This window comes from Hylobates moloch, unplaced genomic scaffold (assembly GCF_009828535.3).
Source record: "Hylobates moloch isolate HMO894 unplaced genomic scaffold, HMol_V3 SCAFFOLD_10, whole genome shotgun sequence".
NCBI classification, from domain to species: Eukaryota; Metazoa; Chordata; class Mammalia; order Primates; family Hylobatidae; genus Hylobates; species Hylobates moloch.
The window spans coordinates 64,936,638-64,952,564 of NW_026652285.1; the positions used below are offsets into that span (position 1 = coordinate 64,936,638).

Below are 15,927 nucleotides of genomic sequence, written 5' to 3' on the forward strand. Positions count from 1 at the left end.
CCAGGAGGCGGAGCTTGCGGTGAGCCGAGATCGCGCCACTGCACTCCAGCCTGGGCGACAGAGCAAGACTCCGTCTCAAAAAAAAAAAAAAAAAAAAAAGTGTCAAGCTCCTACAGACAGAAAGAGATAGAAGTAGGAGGAACTTCCAAGCTGAAATAGCCAGCCGAGCACATGTAGGTGAAAGACCATGTGGGTTTGCTCAGGGGGAGAGGAGACTAGCCCTGGAGTGGCTGTGCACAGTGAAGTGAAGGTTGGTGCTCAGAGAGAAGTACACTGGGAGGGCCTTTTTTTACATTTTTAAATTTTATTTTATTTTATTTTATTTTATTTAGAGACAGAGTCTCGCTCTGTCACCCAGGCTGGAGTGCAATAGCATGATCTTGGCTCACTGCAACCTCTGCTTCCCGGGTTCAAGCAATTCTCCTGCCTCAGCCTCCCAAGTAGCTGGCATTGCAGGCCCCCGCCACCACACTCAGCTAATTCTGGGAGGGCCTTTGCACCCTGGACAACAACGTCTGGCTCTCATTCTCTAGGCAGCAAGATGGGGATGGCAGGACAAAGGCCACATTTTACAAAGGTTAACCTGGTGGTGGTGCTTAGGATTAATGGAAGTGCTGAGCAACAGGAAGTAGCCAGGCCAGCCAGTAAATTGTGATAAGTGGTTATATTTCCTCATATTCTCTTTCATTTCCAAAACTAAAGGTACTGAGAATCTGACATCTTTCTCTAGTACATAGGTGAAGTTCTGAAATGCAGTGGAAGTTTTTCATTGAAAAATAGATAACAGAAATGAACTAATGGCCATTACATGACTAAGAGAAAAAGAGAGAAACAGTGCAAATTCAGGACACTGTGTTTTCTTTTGCAATTATTCTCTGGTATATATAGGAAATAGGAGGTAACTGGAAATAGGATAGAGCTAGAGAACGTTTCTTGTAGGTGAGACTTGAGGTAGATGTTGAAAGGATTCATGGACAGGAAACAGGAAGTCTTCCATGGTGGGTGGTACCATGACAGGCTGTGGACATTTCAGGTGCCTCGCTGTTCCTGGCAGGCAGCATCATATGATCATCCACTGGAGCAGCCTCCAGGGCTCCTGGTTTGGTTGTTTCAGTCATTAGTGACAACAAAAATGGTTTTAAAGCATGCCTGGGTTTCCTCCGCTGTCCCTCCCTCTACCTTTCACACCTCTCTCTCAATTGTAAGTCCTTCCCTTTCTCCATAACACATGTGCACATCTCAGGTGGACTCTGCTCCTGCTGCAGATGAATTCCCTGCCCTTCAGCAAGGTGTGTGCAGCCCCTTGTGCTGCTCGTTGCCTTTCCTTCACCTTCACTGCCTGCTTGCAGCTCCCACAGTATCCCAAATTGTCTCATTTATTTGCACCTTTGTGCTGTTTTCTCTCCCTGGAGTGCCCTCCTTCCCCCTCTCTGGAGCTATAATCTGAAAGGTCATGAGTGAGGAGCCGCCCCAAGAGAGATGACGGGAGAGCAGTGGGCCACCTGCTTCCACACAGAAGCAGGGTGGCCTCACAACACTCCTGGCAGCCAGCCTGACCTCCACAGCATCAGGACTCCCAGCCAGGGGGAGCCCAGCCCCCGAGGGGCTGGTACTGCAGTAGCTCTTAGAACTGAGCCCACCTAGGGAGTGCAGCAGGGGTATCTGAGCCGGAGGACAGAAAGCACTGCCGGCATGGGGCCAAGGCTCCTCGGGTGCTCGGACTGTGGAGAAAGGTGGGCTAAGAAAGGCAGGCAGGCAGCCCATTCACCCCGGCTTCCTGTCAACACTCTGGGAATCTAGAAGCATTTGTGAGTGAGGGAGGAGAAGAGTACTCTGGAAGGCAGTTCCAGGGGTGTGTGAAAGCACCTTCACAATCAGGAGTGCATGTTTTATAACATCTCGTTTTGATAACCCAACTAAAAGTGTCACTGACATATAGTTCATATACAGCCTGTTAGTACAGTTGTTCTAAATTGCTGACACCCTTTGGTCTTCAGCAGTTAGAAACTGAATTTCTAATGTCTTTCCCATTTGGCAGTCTGCATCGAAATTTGTGTTTATTAATGTTTTTCTGTGTGTCCTGAAATCCGTCTGGAAATTGAGTATTTTCATAACTAATCCTCAGATTTGGCAATTCTCATTGTTATCGTTCTTTTCTTAGTACCAGAAGTGTTTTGTTCCTGAGAAGTTTTTTGGGAGTTACAGGAAATAATTGAACTATTTTATTCCTTTAAAGGCTTTGTTTAATAAATAACATAATAAATATGTTTCAAAGCAAGTAAACAGACAGTGTTGAGCACTGTACCTCAAGAGCTATACTAGACTATTAGGAAGATAAAAAGAAAAGGTAGGCAGTCCTTGTCTCAAAAAAGTACACAGTATAATCAAAGGCATTAGCTAGAATTCATGAAAAGTAAAATGTGATAAAGCCTCTTCTATACAGAGTCACAATATGACAACTTCAGCTGTCTAGCACAGTCCAGAAACAAGCAGAAGAGGGGCCAGTTCCAGCAATGTCGAGTGCACAGAACATGGGGCACGCTCACTAAAGGCTTTCAGAAAGCTAGGTCACGGTGGGAGCCTCGCATCCACATGCTGTGGGGTGTGGAGTTAGCAGGACTTCAGTGACATACGAGTACAGAAGTTCCAGCCCAAGCCCTCTCAGGCAGAAAATTGCCAGAGTCAAAGTTAATACCATGAAGAGCATGTGCTTTCTTTGTAGGACAGCATCTCAGCTGCATATGCAGTGCCTGTTTATTCATATTTCATGCGTAATTCCCACTAGGTTCCAGCACATGATAAATTAAAATAGCAAGGTGTATGGAGGCAGCAAGAGTTGTGGGTGGGGTCTGTTGACCATCAGAGTGATAAAGGAGATCCAATCAACAAACCATGGCACTGGTTAGTCGCTACGAAGAACCGACAAAATTGTCGATCCATAACACAAAACACACGGCAGTGCGGGGAATATTTAGTGTAATTCTTCACATATTTTGGATTTGTAGTAAATTTATTGTCTTGTGAATAATAAGAACCTGGAATCATTGAGAAACGATGTTATTCATGGGTAGGGTACAAAGACAATAGGCAGTTTAAAATTCATTTTACGTTTTACCAGTCAATAGTTAAAAGAAGTTTTATCAACTCAAATGGTTGTGACCTAAAAATATTTACTATTTATTCATTTGGCAATACTGTAAATAAAATTTCTACAAGACTATATAAGAGAGATTATAAGGAAGCATATCATTGAAAAACAAATATTAAATACCTGATAAACTTTCTTCATCAATAGCCTGAAGATTGTTCTCATTGATTTTAAGTTCTTCTAATGTAGATGGCAATTGTGAAGGAATCCGTATCAAATTATTTCCATCCATATTCAAACGCATTAACTTCTTCAGAAGCTTAAAAAGCAAATCTCAAAGTTACTTTTTTATCTAGTCACAGCTGTGCAGTCACATTTCACATAATGGTCGTGACTAAAAGTCTCACAAACCTATCCTTCCTTAGGCTTAGACAGTAATGTCCAGGCCACACAGCAAACCCCATATTCCCCCTGCCAGGTTGATATTGATCCTGGTAATAGCATTGATTCTTAGGGATTTTCAGCAGACTACATTTGATTATTTTGTAGCTTACTCACCACGTTTATATTGCAGCTTTAGAAAGTGAGAGAAAGCTGCCATAACTACTGGATTGGTCATTCTTGCTAGATCTTAGGTTTCCACCTTTACAGCAATAGACAGAAATTTTATGAAATCATGCAGTAATCTGAAGCTGTCATGGATGCTAACAATTAAGATAACAATCAATCCTTTAAACATACTTGTAAACCTCAGTTTTTTATCTACTCCAGAAAGGTCATAAAATAACACTAATTACTGTGGAAATTTTTCAAAACCAAGGACTACAGATATCACAAGCTATTCCAATATGGCATCCAGTTGACTGTCTGGAAAAGTGTCTTTTTCACATTTGTATTGTGTGTTCATTGGTCAAGCCTAGCCTGTACCACCACAAGTGGGGAACTGTGGTTGGGTAGGTTTTAGTAAAGTCCTATGGAATGATTCACTTCTCCAGTGATCATATTCAAATTTCAACAGTTTTGGAATGGGACACAGAATTCCAAAGGAAGAAAAGGAGGTAATCTCTTACAGTGTTTTTCTCTTGGTCAAATAGGAAAAGGACCCCCTAATGCTAGCCATTTTCTAGGAGAAGGATGGATAGCATGAAGTACATCTAGGATGTGAGTGTAGAACCCTCTTTTCTGCCAGCCTAGACTCCAGAAAAGAAACAGGAACTAAGAATAGAAGAGGCCAGTGATTTGTCTGAAGAGTGGGTGGAAGACCCAGAAGACTGCCCAAGGGGGTAACAGTTTCACTTAGTGGAATATAGTGTGCTTTATTTTTGGCTTTTCAAACACACACATTTATGAGTTTTTGTTTACAAACATAAACCCCTTCTCTCTTGGCTCTGAAATTCCTTGAATTATCTCTTCTTTTCTCCTTTTTGTTTTTTGAGACAGGGTCTTCCTCTGTTGCCCAGGCTGGAGTGCAATGGCACGATCTTGGCTCACTGCAACCTCCGCCTCCCAAATTCAAGCGATTCTCCTGCCTCAGCCTCCCAAGTAGCTGGAACTATAGGCGCGTGCCACCACGCTTAGCTAATTTTTTGTATTTTTAATAGAGACAGGGTTTCACCATGTTGGCCAGGCTGGTCTCAAACTCCTGACCTCGTGATCCGCCCATCTTGGCCTCCCAAAGTGCTGGGATCACAGGTGTGAGCCACTGTGCCCGGCCTGTTTTTTTTTTTTTTTTGAATATATAATTAGTCCAATCTGTATCTTTCAAAGCTTTATTCTATGCTGTTGCCTGTTCTCTCTCTTTCCCTCTTCTTTCCCAAGCTATCCCTAATTTTTATCTGAGCCTATTTGTTTTTCCAGAACCCCCTTCTGCCAAAGTATCCTCCATCAGGTTTTGTTCATTGCACACACAAAAAAAGGAAGCAGTGTCTTGCTGGCCTGAAAAATGTTAATAGAGGTTCCAGATAGGCTCAATTTATTTCCAGAAAATACTTCATATGCTAAGAGACCAGATTTTAGCATGTTTTCAGTTACCTGGGGAGAAACTACTCCATAAATTAAAATCATTACTTTTGTCACTGATGCTATTGTTGGTGTCCTTATGGCAAAGCTGAAAGTATGTAAAATAGTAAACTATATTCAAGAGAAAACTTGAATGCAATTTAGGGACATCAGAGAGGAAACTTTCTTAGAAGAAGACTACCAATTAGAAGTATTTTCCTTTTCCTCCCTTCCCCATCTCCAACCAATGCAAGTCATAGTGAAGCCATTCGTCCAGATAGACAAATCAGAGCATGTATTTACCTTGAATGCTTTTGGACCTATGCCTGAAGAAGTGATATTATTTTTGCTCAGATCAAGCCTTTCCAAGTTTGGTAATCCATTAAATGCTTCATCTGGGATGGAGGCGATGGAATTGCCTAGGACACACAGCGGTTATGTTTTAGGCATGTGTGCATATACATACATGTACACACATGTATGGGCATGTGTGCATAGATATCAAGAGAGCTTTGTCTGGAGGAGAAAGCAATACTCAGAACAAGGACAGAATATATATTATACAACCAAAGCATGTTCAGAAAAGTAACAGGCTGGAAATAAATGGTTTAACATAGTTGACATTTTCTCTCTAAGGATTCTTCAAGCTGTAATAAGTATATCATGGTTTAGATGAAGATGCTTAACAGAGCCAGAATGTGGTCTGCTGGAGAGTACTGGTAACATTGTACATTTACAAGAAAGGTGTGGAAGGTTACACAGAAACTGATTTTTATTCTTCATATTTTCCCATAGCCATTTTCTTGGACTAGAAACATGCCTCTGTTTTTGTCCATGAATGCTCATGCAAATCACTCACCTCCTCTGAGCCTGTCTCCATCTCTGCATAAGAAGCTTGGGGAGATCATCTCCCAGACTCTCTCAGATCTAATGTTATGCCTCTATGGCTTCAATCTGCAAAGGTTCCTGTATGCTTTAATTTTATGGGTTTTTGTTTTAACATTTGGTTAAGTTCAGTAGTCGATTTTTAAACCCAGAAAGTGAGCATACCAGTAGTACATACCATAAAAGTCACGTGGTGACCTTCTTATAAAACCATAACAGTATAGCTCAGTGTGGGTCATTTATCTTTTCCAAGACTTTAGACTTTCACAAATTTGGTTTTCTTAGGGCAGAGCATACCTGATGTACAGGCCACAGGAGGAAGGGACTTTGCTGAGCATGAGAGGAGTTCCTTAGGTGATGATATGAAAGTAGGATGAAATCCTTTGTCAGAGAGGCCATGGAAGCTTCTATTATGTTTGACACTGGCAGTGCGCTGTCACAGATGGCCATCCCTGCACAAATGTGTTGACCTTTCCAGCTCTCCTCACCCCAGCATCTCCAGGGCCACCCCTGGTATGGGGGCCTCATTACCCAGACGAATGCTCCTGCTGCTCCCAGCACCCAAAGTGTCCCCACCAGCCAGCCTCTCACACCTGGTCCTGCTGTTCTTCCACTCAGTGCCCTCCCTAGTGGTCCTATGGAAACATGGGAAAAAGGTCTAGATGACCACATTCCCACTAGAATGTCAAAAATGAGGGGAAAAAACAACTGACAGTACCAAGTGCTGGCAGGCTGCAGAGAGGCAGGAGCTCCCCAGCATGCAGGTGGGAAAGGAACAGCCACCTTAGAGAACTGTCGGGCATTTTCTTATAAACTTAAACATGTATTTACCATATCCGCAGTCCCACTCCTGGGCATTGCCCTAGAGAAATGAACACTTAGGTCCACACAAACATCTGTACGTGGTTGTTTGTAGCAACTTTATACATAATCACCCGAAACTGGAAACAACTCAGATGAAACCTTGCCCCATCCACATAATGGAACACTACTTGGCAGAAGAGAGGAATGAACTACTGATACACAAAACAAAATGGGTGGCTTTCAAAAACATTAGAAGCCAGACTGAAAGGGCTATGTATTGTATGATTCCATTTATGTGGCACTCTGGAAAAGGCAAGACTGTAGAGACAGAAAACAGATCAGTGTTCTGTGGTGGCCAGTGACTGGTGGAGGGGGAAACAAGGAATTTTGGGGAGTGATAGAATGTCCTATAGCTCAGTTTTGGTGGTGGTTACATGACTGTGTGTTTGTCAAAACTCGGAACTATATACTAAAAATAAGTTTTACTACATATAAATTATACCTCATTAAAGCTGATTTTTAAGAAACATCAGTAGGAAATCATCATTTGATTTGGAGGAGTTTGCTTTATACCTAACTGCTATTCTGCAGTAAAGAGCTATCTATTCTGCAAAGTTTATATATTTGAAGTTTATGAATTAGTCTATTCAGGATCAATTTTTAGGATGAAATTAAAATACAATCTTCATAGACCAATGAGAATCGTTCACTTTTTTTTTTTTTTTTTTTTAAGAGACAGGGTCTCTCTCTGTTGCCTAGACTGGTCTCAAACTAGGCTGAAGCCATTCCCCCACCTCAGCCTCCTGAGTAGCTGGGACTACAAGTGTATACAACTGCACGTGGCTAAGAGTCATTTACTTTTTTTTTTTCTTTGAGATAGAGTCTCGCTCAAGTGCCCTGGCTAGAAAACAGTGGCTTAATCTCAGCTCACTGCAACCTCCGCCTCCTGGATTCAAACGATTCTCCTGCTTCAGCCTTCTGAGTAGCTGGAATTATAGGTGTGCCCCACCACGTCCGCCTAATTTTTGTATTTTTGGTAGAGATGGGGTTTCACCATATTGTCCAGGCTGGTCTCGAACCCCTGACCTCAGGTGATCTGGCCACCTCAGCCTCTCAAAGTGCTGATATTACAGGCGTGAGCCACTGTGCCCAGCTGCTAAGAGTCATTTACTTTTAAAGCACAAAATAAAGCAGAAGTCAACATCTCTTACCAGTGAGCTCCAGACTTGTTATCTGTGGTGCTGTCAGCGGTGGTATCTGGGTAAGCATGGCGTTGATGCAGCTGATGGTCCTGTAGGACAGAGAGCACCCGCTTGGCAGGCGCAGTGTGCCTCTGGGAGGAGCAGGAAGCGGGGATCGAGAGGGCATTCGGAACATATCTCCTCTTACCGGGTCCTCCTCGTCCTCCTCATCCTCCTCACCCTCCTCCTCCTCATCCTCATCCTCCTCCTCCCTTCCTTGGCGTTGTTGCTGGTGTGCCAGCCTCCTCTCCTCTCCAGGCCTCTGCTTTCTGTCTCCTCCTCTGCTGTCCCCCTCACTGTAAAGTTGCCCCTGATTTCTAGATTCAGGGGTCTCTCTCTTTTGCTCTGTATCTTCTTCTTTCACTTCTTCATCCTCCTCAGATTGAAGTGCTTCTTTTCTTACTATTTGGTCCATTCCCACCTGAGGAGGTGGCAGTTGCTTATGAAGTAAATTGGTAGGTTCTCTTTGTTCTGAAGAATCACCAGAAAATTCATTTCTATCATTTAATGCTATACCACTGAGTAGAGAATAGGAGACTAATGACCACGCAAGGATGAGGTAGCAGAGATAAGTTGATGATATTAATAAAAGAAAAAATCATAATGAAAATGAGGTTAGTAAATATTATTCCCTCCAAGTATTTGAGTGCAACTTAAAGATGAAATGCACCTTGAAATTTTTGCTTAAAAAGTTTTAATAGTCACTTTATTTCTATTTTGTAAGATCTGTTACAGACATTTTATTCACCTGTGGGCCTTAATACTAATTTTTATATTAAATAACTTAATGCTTATTTTTGCTAACATATGCTACCTGGTGACTAAGGAGGGAATAATATTGCCACATGAGGCAAAATGGTAAGCAATCCTGTTGTGAGACTGTGTTATAATCAGATGTGATACATTTATAATAGATACTGTTCTGTTCACTGGAGCTATTGCTAATGTGAGAATTTGCAGACTGTTTACCAGACATTAAAAAAGTGAAACAGGTGTATATTTTACTTGCTTATAGCAGTGAACCCAACTTTTGTTTATAGATTTGTCATTATTTTTGTCCATGGCATCATAATGTCATCCTCTGAAATTCAGAATTATAGAGAGAAAGTTTTCTGCCTTCTCTCTCCAAGACTCGATACTTAAATCATCTTTACTACCTGAGACTTACAAATGACCTTCTGGACTTAAGTGATGTTGCTTTAACTTAGACATATGCACAGGAGTGCTGTTTATACTTCCAGGATGGTGGGAGTAGAATAAATGATAGTAGACAGTTAATCTACATTTATATTTAGCTGTAAAATCTTTGGCAGAAAGTGGGGAAGACAAGACAAAGACTAGATTCAAATTCACTCTCTGGGTAAACAGTTCTAGGAAGAACTGATTTCACAGTGCATAATTTTATTCCCCCCCGAGACGGAGTCTTGCTCTGTCGCCCAGGCTGGAATGCAGTGGCATGATCTCGGCTCACTGCACCCTCCGCCTCCCTGGTTCAAGCAATTCTTCTGCCTCAGCCTCCCAAGTAGCTGGGATTACAGGCACCCTGCCACCATGCCAGGCTAATTTTTCTATTTTTAGTAGAGATGGGGTTTCACCGTGTTGACCAGGCTGGTCTCGAACACCTGACCTTGTGATCCTCCCGCCTCAGCCTCCCAAAGTGCTGGGATTACAGGTGTGACCTACCGTGTCCAGCCAGAGTGCATACATTTTCTTCCATCAAGATTTAAAAATTTACTTAATCATCTGCCTACCTTTATTTAACACTATATATAAACTACTCCCAAAAAGAACTCAGGAAATACAATTATTTGGAGAAATTACTTGAGATATCAATTCAGTGTGTATTATAAAGTCTGTGAATTATTTTTTCACATCTCTAGCAAAACATGCAGAAGAAGAATAGGAAAAAGTTAGTAAAAGGAAACTAAAGCTATCATATTGAAACATTTAAAATCCTTCCTGTATATCCAAGTTTATTTTTCCAAAATAACTACATTTCAAGAATACTCCAAGTCTTCTGAAAAAATTTCTTGAGAATTTGTGACTCTTACTTTGTAAACCTTGTATTTATTTCACTCCAAGGAATCCATTTCATTGAATACTTTTTTCCTAACACTTTTTAAACATTAGTGAAATATTTGGTAGTATATAGCAAAATACAATTTCTAAATAGTCAAAAGTTTTTCCTGGCAAGGAGACTTTTGTGGACACCTACCCTGTGATCATCTGTGTGTATGGGAGCAATCTACCTTGGTTATAGACAAGTCCCTATCCCTTCCCAGCCAATTATTTAACAAGTATTTATTTGCTTATTTTCATAAGGTGTTGGTTAGGCTTTTCTCAGAGGAGACTGGGCCTCCCTCCCAAGGGTCCTTCATTCAGTCAGGTATGAGCCTCATTGGAGAAGGGGTCCATGAGCAGCCAACAAAACCCACGCTGTGATCTCCTGCACACAGAAGTGCCACATGAGAAAATCATGCTTCAGGCTACACTTCTGCATTTTCCTGGGATTATCCGAGCAGTGATGTGGGTTCCTGTGCTGCCTCTGAGTGATTGGGTATAGCCAGAGGGTTGGGGCTTTGTTCTCTTTAGATGCAAATCACTCTTCCTTTGTTTACCCTGGCTTCAAGGTGATAAAGCCACGTTTGCGTTGGATTAAGTGGGATAATGCACATATAGACCAAAGCAGAGCGCTTAACTCAATAAGAATTCAGGATCTGTTAGTTGTAGAAATTCTGTTACCAGATCTCTAAAGCTGAGAGTCAAATGTGGAATGTAATCTCATCCAAGTTTACTGGAATGTAATCTCATCCAAGTTTACTGAATCTGATAGAGCTAGAACTATAAAGCCACAGTCTATTATTTATATCCCCTACCATACAGTTTTCCAGATATTTTCTATGTTAATCAGCATTTTGCCAATATTTTAAGTACTCAGATGACTAATGTATTGCAATTTTAATCTAAAATTAGTAACAACAAAAAAATGGAAGTTAAAGATTAATCACACACTGATATTTTGCTTAACTAAATCTCTGTACCAGTAGCTGAGCAGACCGGGCAGCATTCCCCTTCAGGTATAACTGTTTGGGGGCACCTCTGGGGATGGCACATGGTTTTATCACAAAGCACTCTTCCGTCTGAGCAGAGGCAGGTAGTGCAGGGCTCAGGCGACCACACAGCTTTGTTGTACATGGTTATGCCCTTTACCAAACAGTGTCCCTTCTTTCCTAGAAAAAAACAAAAGCACAAATTTAAATTTCTTATGTGATTATCAGCAACTGTGAATGGAAGTAAACACAATGTGAAGTCAAACTGCTCTAACCACACAAGAATAGAATTCTATGTGCATTCATGTATAGGGTAAAAATGTCGTATAGACATAAGAAATGCTGAAATGCTTTTCACAAGCTCTTCTCTCAGCCCTTTCACGTAGGCTCTAAGAGTGAACTCCTCATGGTAACTTGGGGCCGAACTGTGCTTCCATTTTGTATCCATCAGGATAGATTAGATTATACAACATCAACAAACAATCCCCAAATCTCAATTATTTTTCATTTCTACTTTGTGTTTAATGTGGGGACACAGGGGCTCAGCTCATCATATTCACTCAGGATTCATCTATAAGCAGGCTGTCCTGATCACTGCGGTAGTGAGAATGTGAGGTTACAAATCACACATGAGCTCTAAAAGTGTCTAATTATACTGACCAAAGCAAATTGTATGGCCACACCAGACTTCCCAAGCCGCCAGCCAATCCAGTTCCATCATGTGACCAGAGAGCTAAGCTAGCACTAATGATGAGCTCACAGCCCACCCTTGATGTGCGTATGGGAATAGGTGAAACCAGACAGCATGCTTCCATGATGCTTCTCAATGAGACACTGAGCTATCTCTTTTATGGTTTATTATGCTATTGAAATATGATTCACATACTGTAATATTCACCCTTTTAAAGTGTATAATACTGTCTGGGCACGGTGGCTTATGCCTGTAATCCCAGCACTTTGGGAGGCTGAGGTAACTTGAGACCAAGAGTTTGAGACCAGCCTGGGCAACATGGTGAAACCCCATCTCCTCTAAAAATACAAAAATTAGCCAAGTGCAGTGGCACATGGCTGAAGTCCCAGCTACTCAGAAAGCTGAGGCATGAGAATCGCTTGAACCCAGGAGGTGGAGGTTGCAGTGAGCCAAGATCGTTCCACTGCACTCCAGCCTGGGCGACAGAGCAAGACTGTCTCTAAATAAATAAATAAACAAAGTGCATGATGCAGTGCATATATTCATTTCCCTACATACAAGATTGTAGATATGTGGATAAGTGTATCAGCTAAGCAGGCCATTAGAAAGCTGAGGAGAATATTAGAGGGGATGTTTTTCTTCCAACCCTGGTGTCATTCCAGATAACTTTCCTCCATCTGAGCCACTGCCCCAAGTTCCACCCCCAAATGAGCCTCTCACATTAGTCCCCTCCTTTCCCCGACCACTAACTTAGCCCAATTCAGGCCCTACCCATCTCTCATTTGGATACTTGCAATAGGCTAATCCCACCTACCCAATTCCTCCTCTGAACAAAAATACACGGATGAGTTTCTTCCAGGTTATCAAAAGCACTACACCCTATAAAGATTTCCATGGCCTTTTTTTTGCAGAAATGGAAAAGCTGATCCTTAAATTCATGTGGAACTATAGGGGATCCCAAATAACCAAAGCAATCTTGAGAAAAAAGAACAAAGTTGGAGATCTCACACTTCCAGATTTCAAAAAGCTCACTATAAAGATTCGATAATCAGCTTTTGGCAGTGTGATAGTAATATAAGGATAGACGTATAGGCCAATGGGACATTGAAAGTCAGACATACATCTATGAATAATTGATCTTCAAGAAGGGCGTCAAGACCATTCAGTGGAGGAAAGAACAATCTTCAACAACTGGTGCTGGGACAACACCAGTAAGAGAATGAAGCTGAATTCCTAACTTTCACCAGATACAAACATTAGCTCAGAATGGATCAAAGACCTAATATATCTTATATTTAGACCTTTGCTCTAAATATAAGAGCTAAGGCTACAACACTCTTAGAAAAATCCATAGGGGAAAATCTTTATGACCTTATATTTGGCAGTGGATTCTTAGATATGACACCTAAAGAAAAAGATTAATTAGACTTTATCAAAATTAAAAATTTGGTGCATCAAAGGACATTGTTAAGAAAGTGAAAGGATGGTGTACACAATGGGAGAGAATATGTGAAATTATATATCTGATAAGGTCCTGATATCCAGAATATTCATAAAGAACTCTTACAACTCAACTACAGAAAGGCAATGCAATTAAAAAATGGGCAAAACTTGCCCAATACAGTGGCTCTCGCCTGTAATTCCAGCACTTTGGGAGGCCAAGGAGGGAAGATTTCTTGGGGCCAGGAATTTGAGACCGGCCTGGACAACATAATGGGATGCTGTCTCTACAAAAAAAGTTAAAAAGTTAGCCAGTGTGATGGTGCATTCTTGTAGTCCCAGCTACTTGGGAGGCTGAGGCAGAGCATCACTGAAGCCCAGAAGTTCAAGACTGCAGTGAGCTATGATTGTACCACTGTATTCCAGCCTGGGCAGCAGAGCAAGACCCCATCTCTTAAAAGAAGAAAGAAATAGGCATAGGGGTTGAATAGATATTTCTCCAAGGAAGATATGCACATAGACGACATGCACATAAAAATATGCTTAACATCATTAGTTGTTAGGGAAATGCAAATCAAAAGCACAATGAGATACCACTTCATACAAGAACAGCTATAATTAAAAATAAATAACAATTGTTGGCAGGAATGTAGAGAAACTGGAGTCCTCTTCCATTGCTGGTGGGTATATAACAGCATAGCCACTTTGGAAAACATTTGGCAGTTCATCAATAAATTAAATATAGAATTACCAAATGGCCCAACAGTTCCCCTCCTAAGTATATACCCAAAAGAATTGAAAACAGGTGTTGAAAGAAAACTTATATTAATGTTCATAGCTGTGTTATTCATGATAGCCAAAAGCTGGAAATAGCCCAGATGTTCATCAACTGGTAAACAATATGGATAAACAAATATGGTATAGCCGTACAATGGAATATTATTCAGCCATAAAAAGGAATGAAGTTCTGATACAGGCTAATCACAGATGAACTTTAAAAACATTATATTAAGTAAAGATGTCAGATACACAAGGCCACATATTATGTGATTCCATTTACATGAAATTTCCAGAATAGGCAAATTCATAGAGACAGAGAACAGATTAGTGGTTGCCAAGGGCTGGAAGTGGGGAGAAAATGAGGAGTTTAGTTACAGAGTTTCCTCTTGGTGGGACGAAAATGTGCAGAAACAAGATAGTGGTGATGGTTGCACAATATTGTGAATGTACTAAATGCTATTGAATTGTACACTTTAAAATGGATAAAATGGTAAATTTTGTGTTATGTGTGAGGATACAATTAAAAAGTACTGTAAGATCACTGGAAAATATTTTCGGACAATTTGGAAATAGTATATATCTTCTGTATTTTTATGCATACCACCATTTAGTACATATAAAAACATTTTTTTAAACAAGTTTGCGATCACATTATGAATACTTCTTTTTCGGCCTTTTCGTTTTCCATTATTATAGCTTAGCTATCTTTCCACTTTAAAAAAATTGACCCCATCATTCTTTAGCAGTTATGAGTACATTATTATTACAATTTTTTTAAGTTGATTTCTCTTCCTTTCTTTTCCCAATCATGTTGTAAGTGTGGCCTAAATTGCCTATTTTCAGGATAATTGTATATGATTTCTGTTAAATTCATGGAAATACTTAATGAAGAAGCATTTGGCTGTATTGAGACAATATATGAAATACTGGCCACACAACATTATATGGTGATATTTTCTGTTATTCTTTTGAAAGTTTTATTTAATGGTAATATGTCTATAATATACTTTTTCCTTCCAAATTTGGAAAAATGTAAACCATTTAATACTAGTTTTTAAAAATGCCTAATTGAAATCTTTGGCAGAATTTTTAGTCTTTTAAATCTTTAAAAAGTCAGTGGTTTAACCTATATAAAATTAATTCAGTGGCTTTAATTCTATTTGTGGTTGAAAATTTTTGGTTGAAAATATGTAATAGCCATATGTTCACAGAATCATCTGAATAATTTATTCTGTATTCTAGATGATCTATTGTTATAAATGGAAAGGTAGTTTATAAATGTTTATGTATATTATCTATGTTAGGATTACAACTATTTAAAATATATGCATAGTAAACATACTGGAAAGAAACCACAATGATAACTATGATTTTGTAAATATAGTGGTAGGATAAGTAATTTTTGCCTAATAATTATAAATATGTTCCTTAAGTTGTTTTTGGGTTTTTTGGGGTTTGTTTTGTTTTGTTTTGTTTTGTTTTGTTTTGTTTTTAATCTCAAGATGGAGTCTTGCTCTGTCGCCCAGGCTGGAGTGCAGTGGCGTGATCTCTGCTCACTGCAACCTCCACCTCCCAGGTTCGAGCAATTCTCCTGCCTCAGCCTCCCGAGTAGCTGGGATCACAGGCACATACCACCATACCTGGCTAATATTTTGTATTTTTAGTAGAGACGGGGTTTTTTCAACATGTTGGCCAGGCTGGTCGTAAACTCCTGACCGCGTGATCTGCCCACCTTGGCCTCCCAAAGTGCTGGGATTACAGGTGTGAGCCACTGCACATGGCCCTATTTTTTAAATTATTTTAAAATGTATGTTTGTAGATTAAACCAAAAAGTAATATAATAATCTGGGTTTTTCTTCAGAAAATTATCTTCATGGAGATGTTCTCCCTCTCTCCCTTTCTCCTCTTTCCCCATACCATCTCTCACCCTCCTCCCTCTTTCTGTCTCTC

At 40.5% G+C, this 15,927-nt stretch overlaps 2 protein-coding genes across 3 annotated transcripts in view; one reads left to right on the forward strand and one right to left on the reverse strand.

Moving 5' to 3' along the window:
- The window catches only part of CENPP (centromere protein P), a 294,971-nt gene that overhangs the window by 191,060 nt on the left and 87,984 nt on the right, over positions 1-15,927 (forward strand). The window lies entirely within an intron of this gene.
- ECM2 (extracellular matrix protein 2) overlaps positions 1-15,927 on the reverse strand; it is a 42,428-nt gene that overhangs the window by 11,894 nt on the left and 14,607 nt on the right. For both annotated transcript variants that reach the window (XM_058444751.1, XM_032164521.2), the window contains exons 3-6: positions 11,058-11,246; positions 7,987-8,487; positions 5,390-5,505; positions 3,272-3,407 (exon numbers count right to left, since the gene is read on the reverse strand). In XM_058444751.1, coding sequence (XP_058300734.1) covers positions 3,272-3,407; positions 5,390-5,505; positions 7,987-8,487; positions 11,058-11,246 — 942 coding nt within the window. The remainder of the gene's footprint in view (positions 1-3,271; positions 3,408-5,389; positions 5,506-7,986; positions 8,488-11,057; positions 11,247-15,927) is intronic.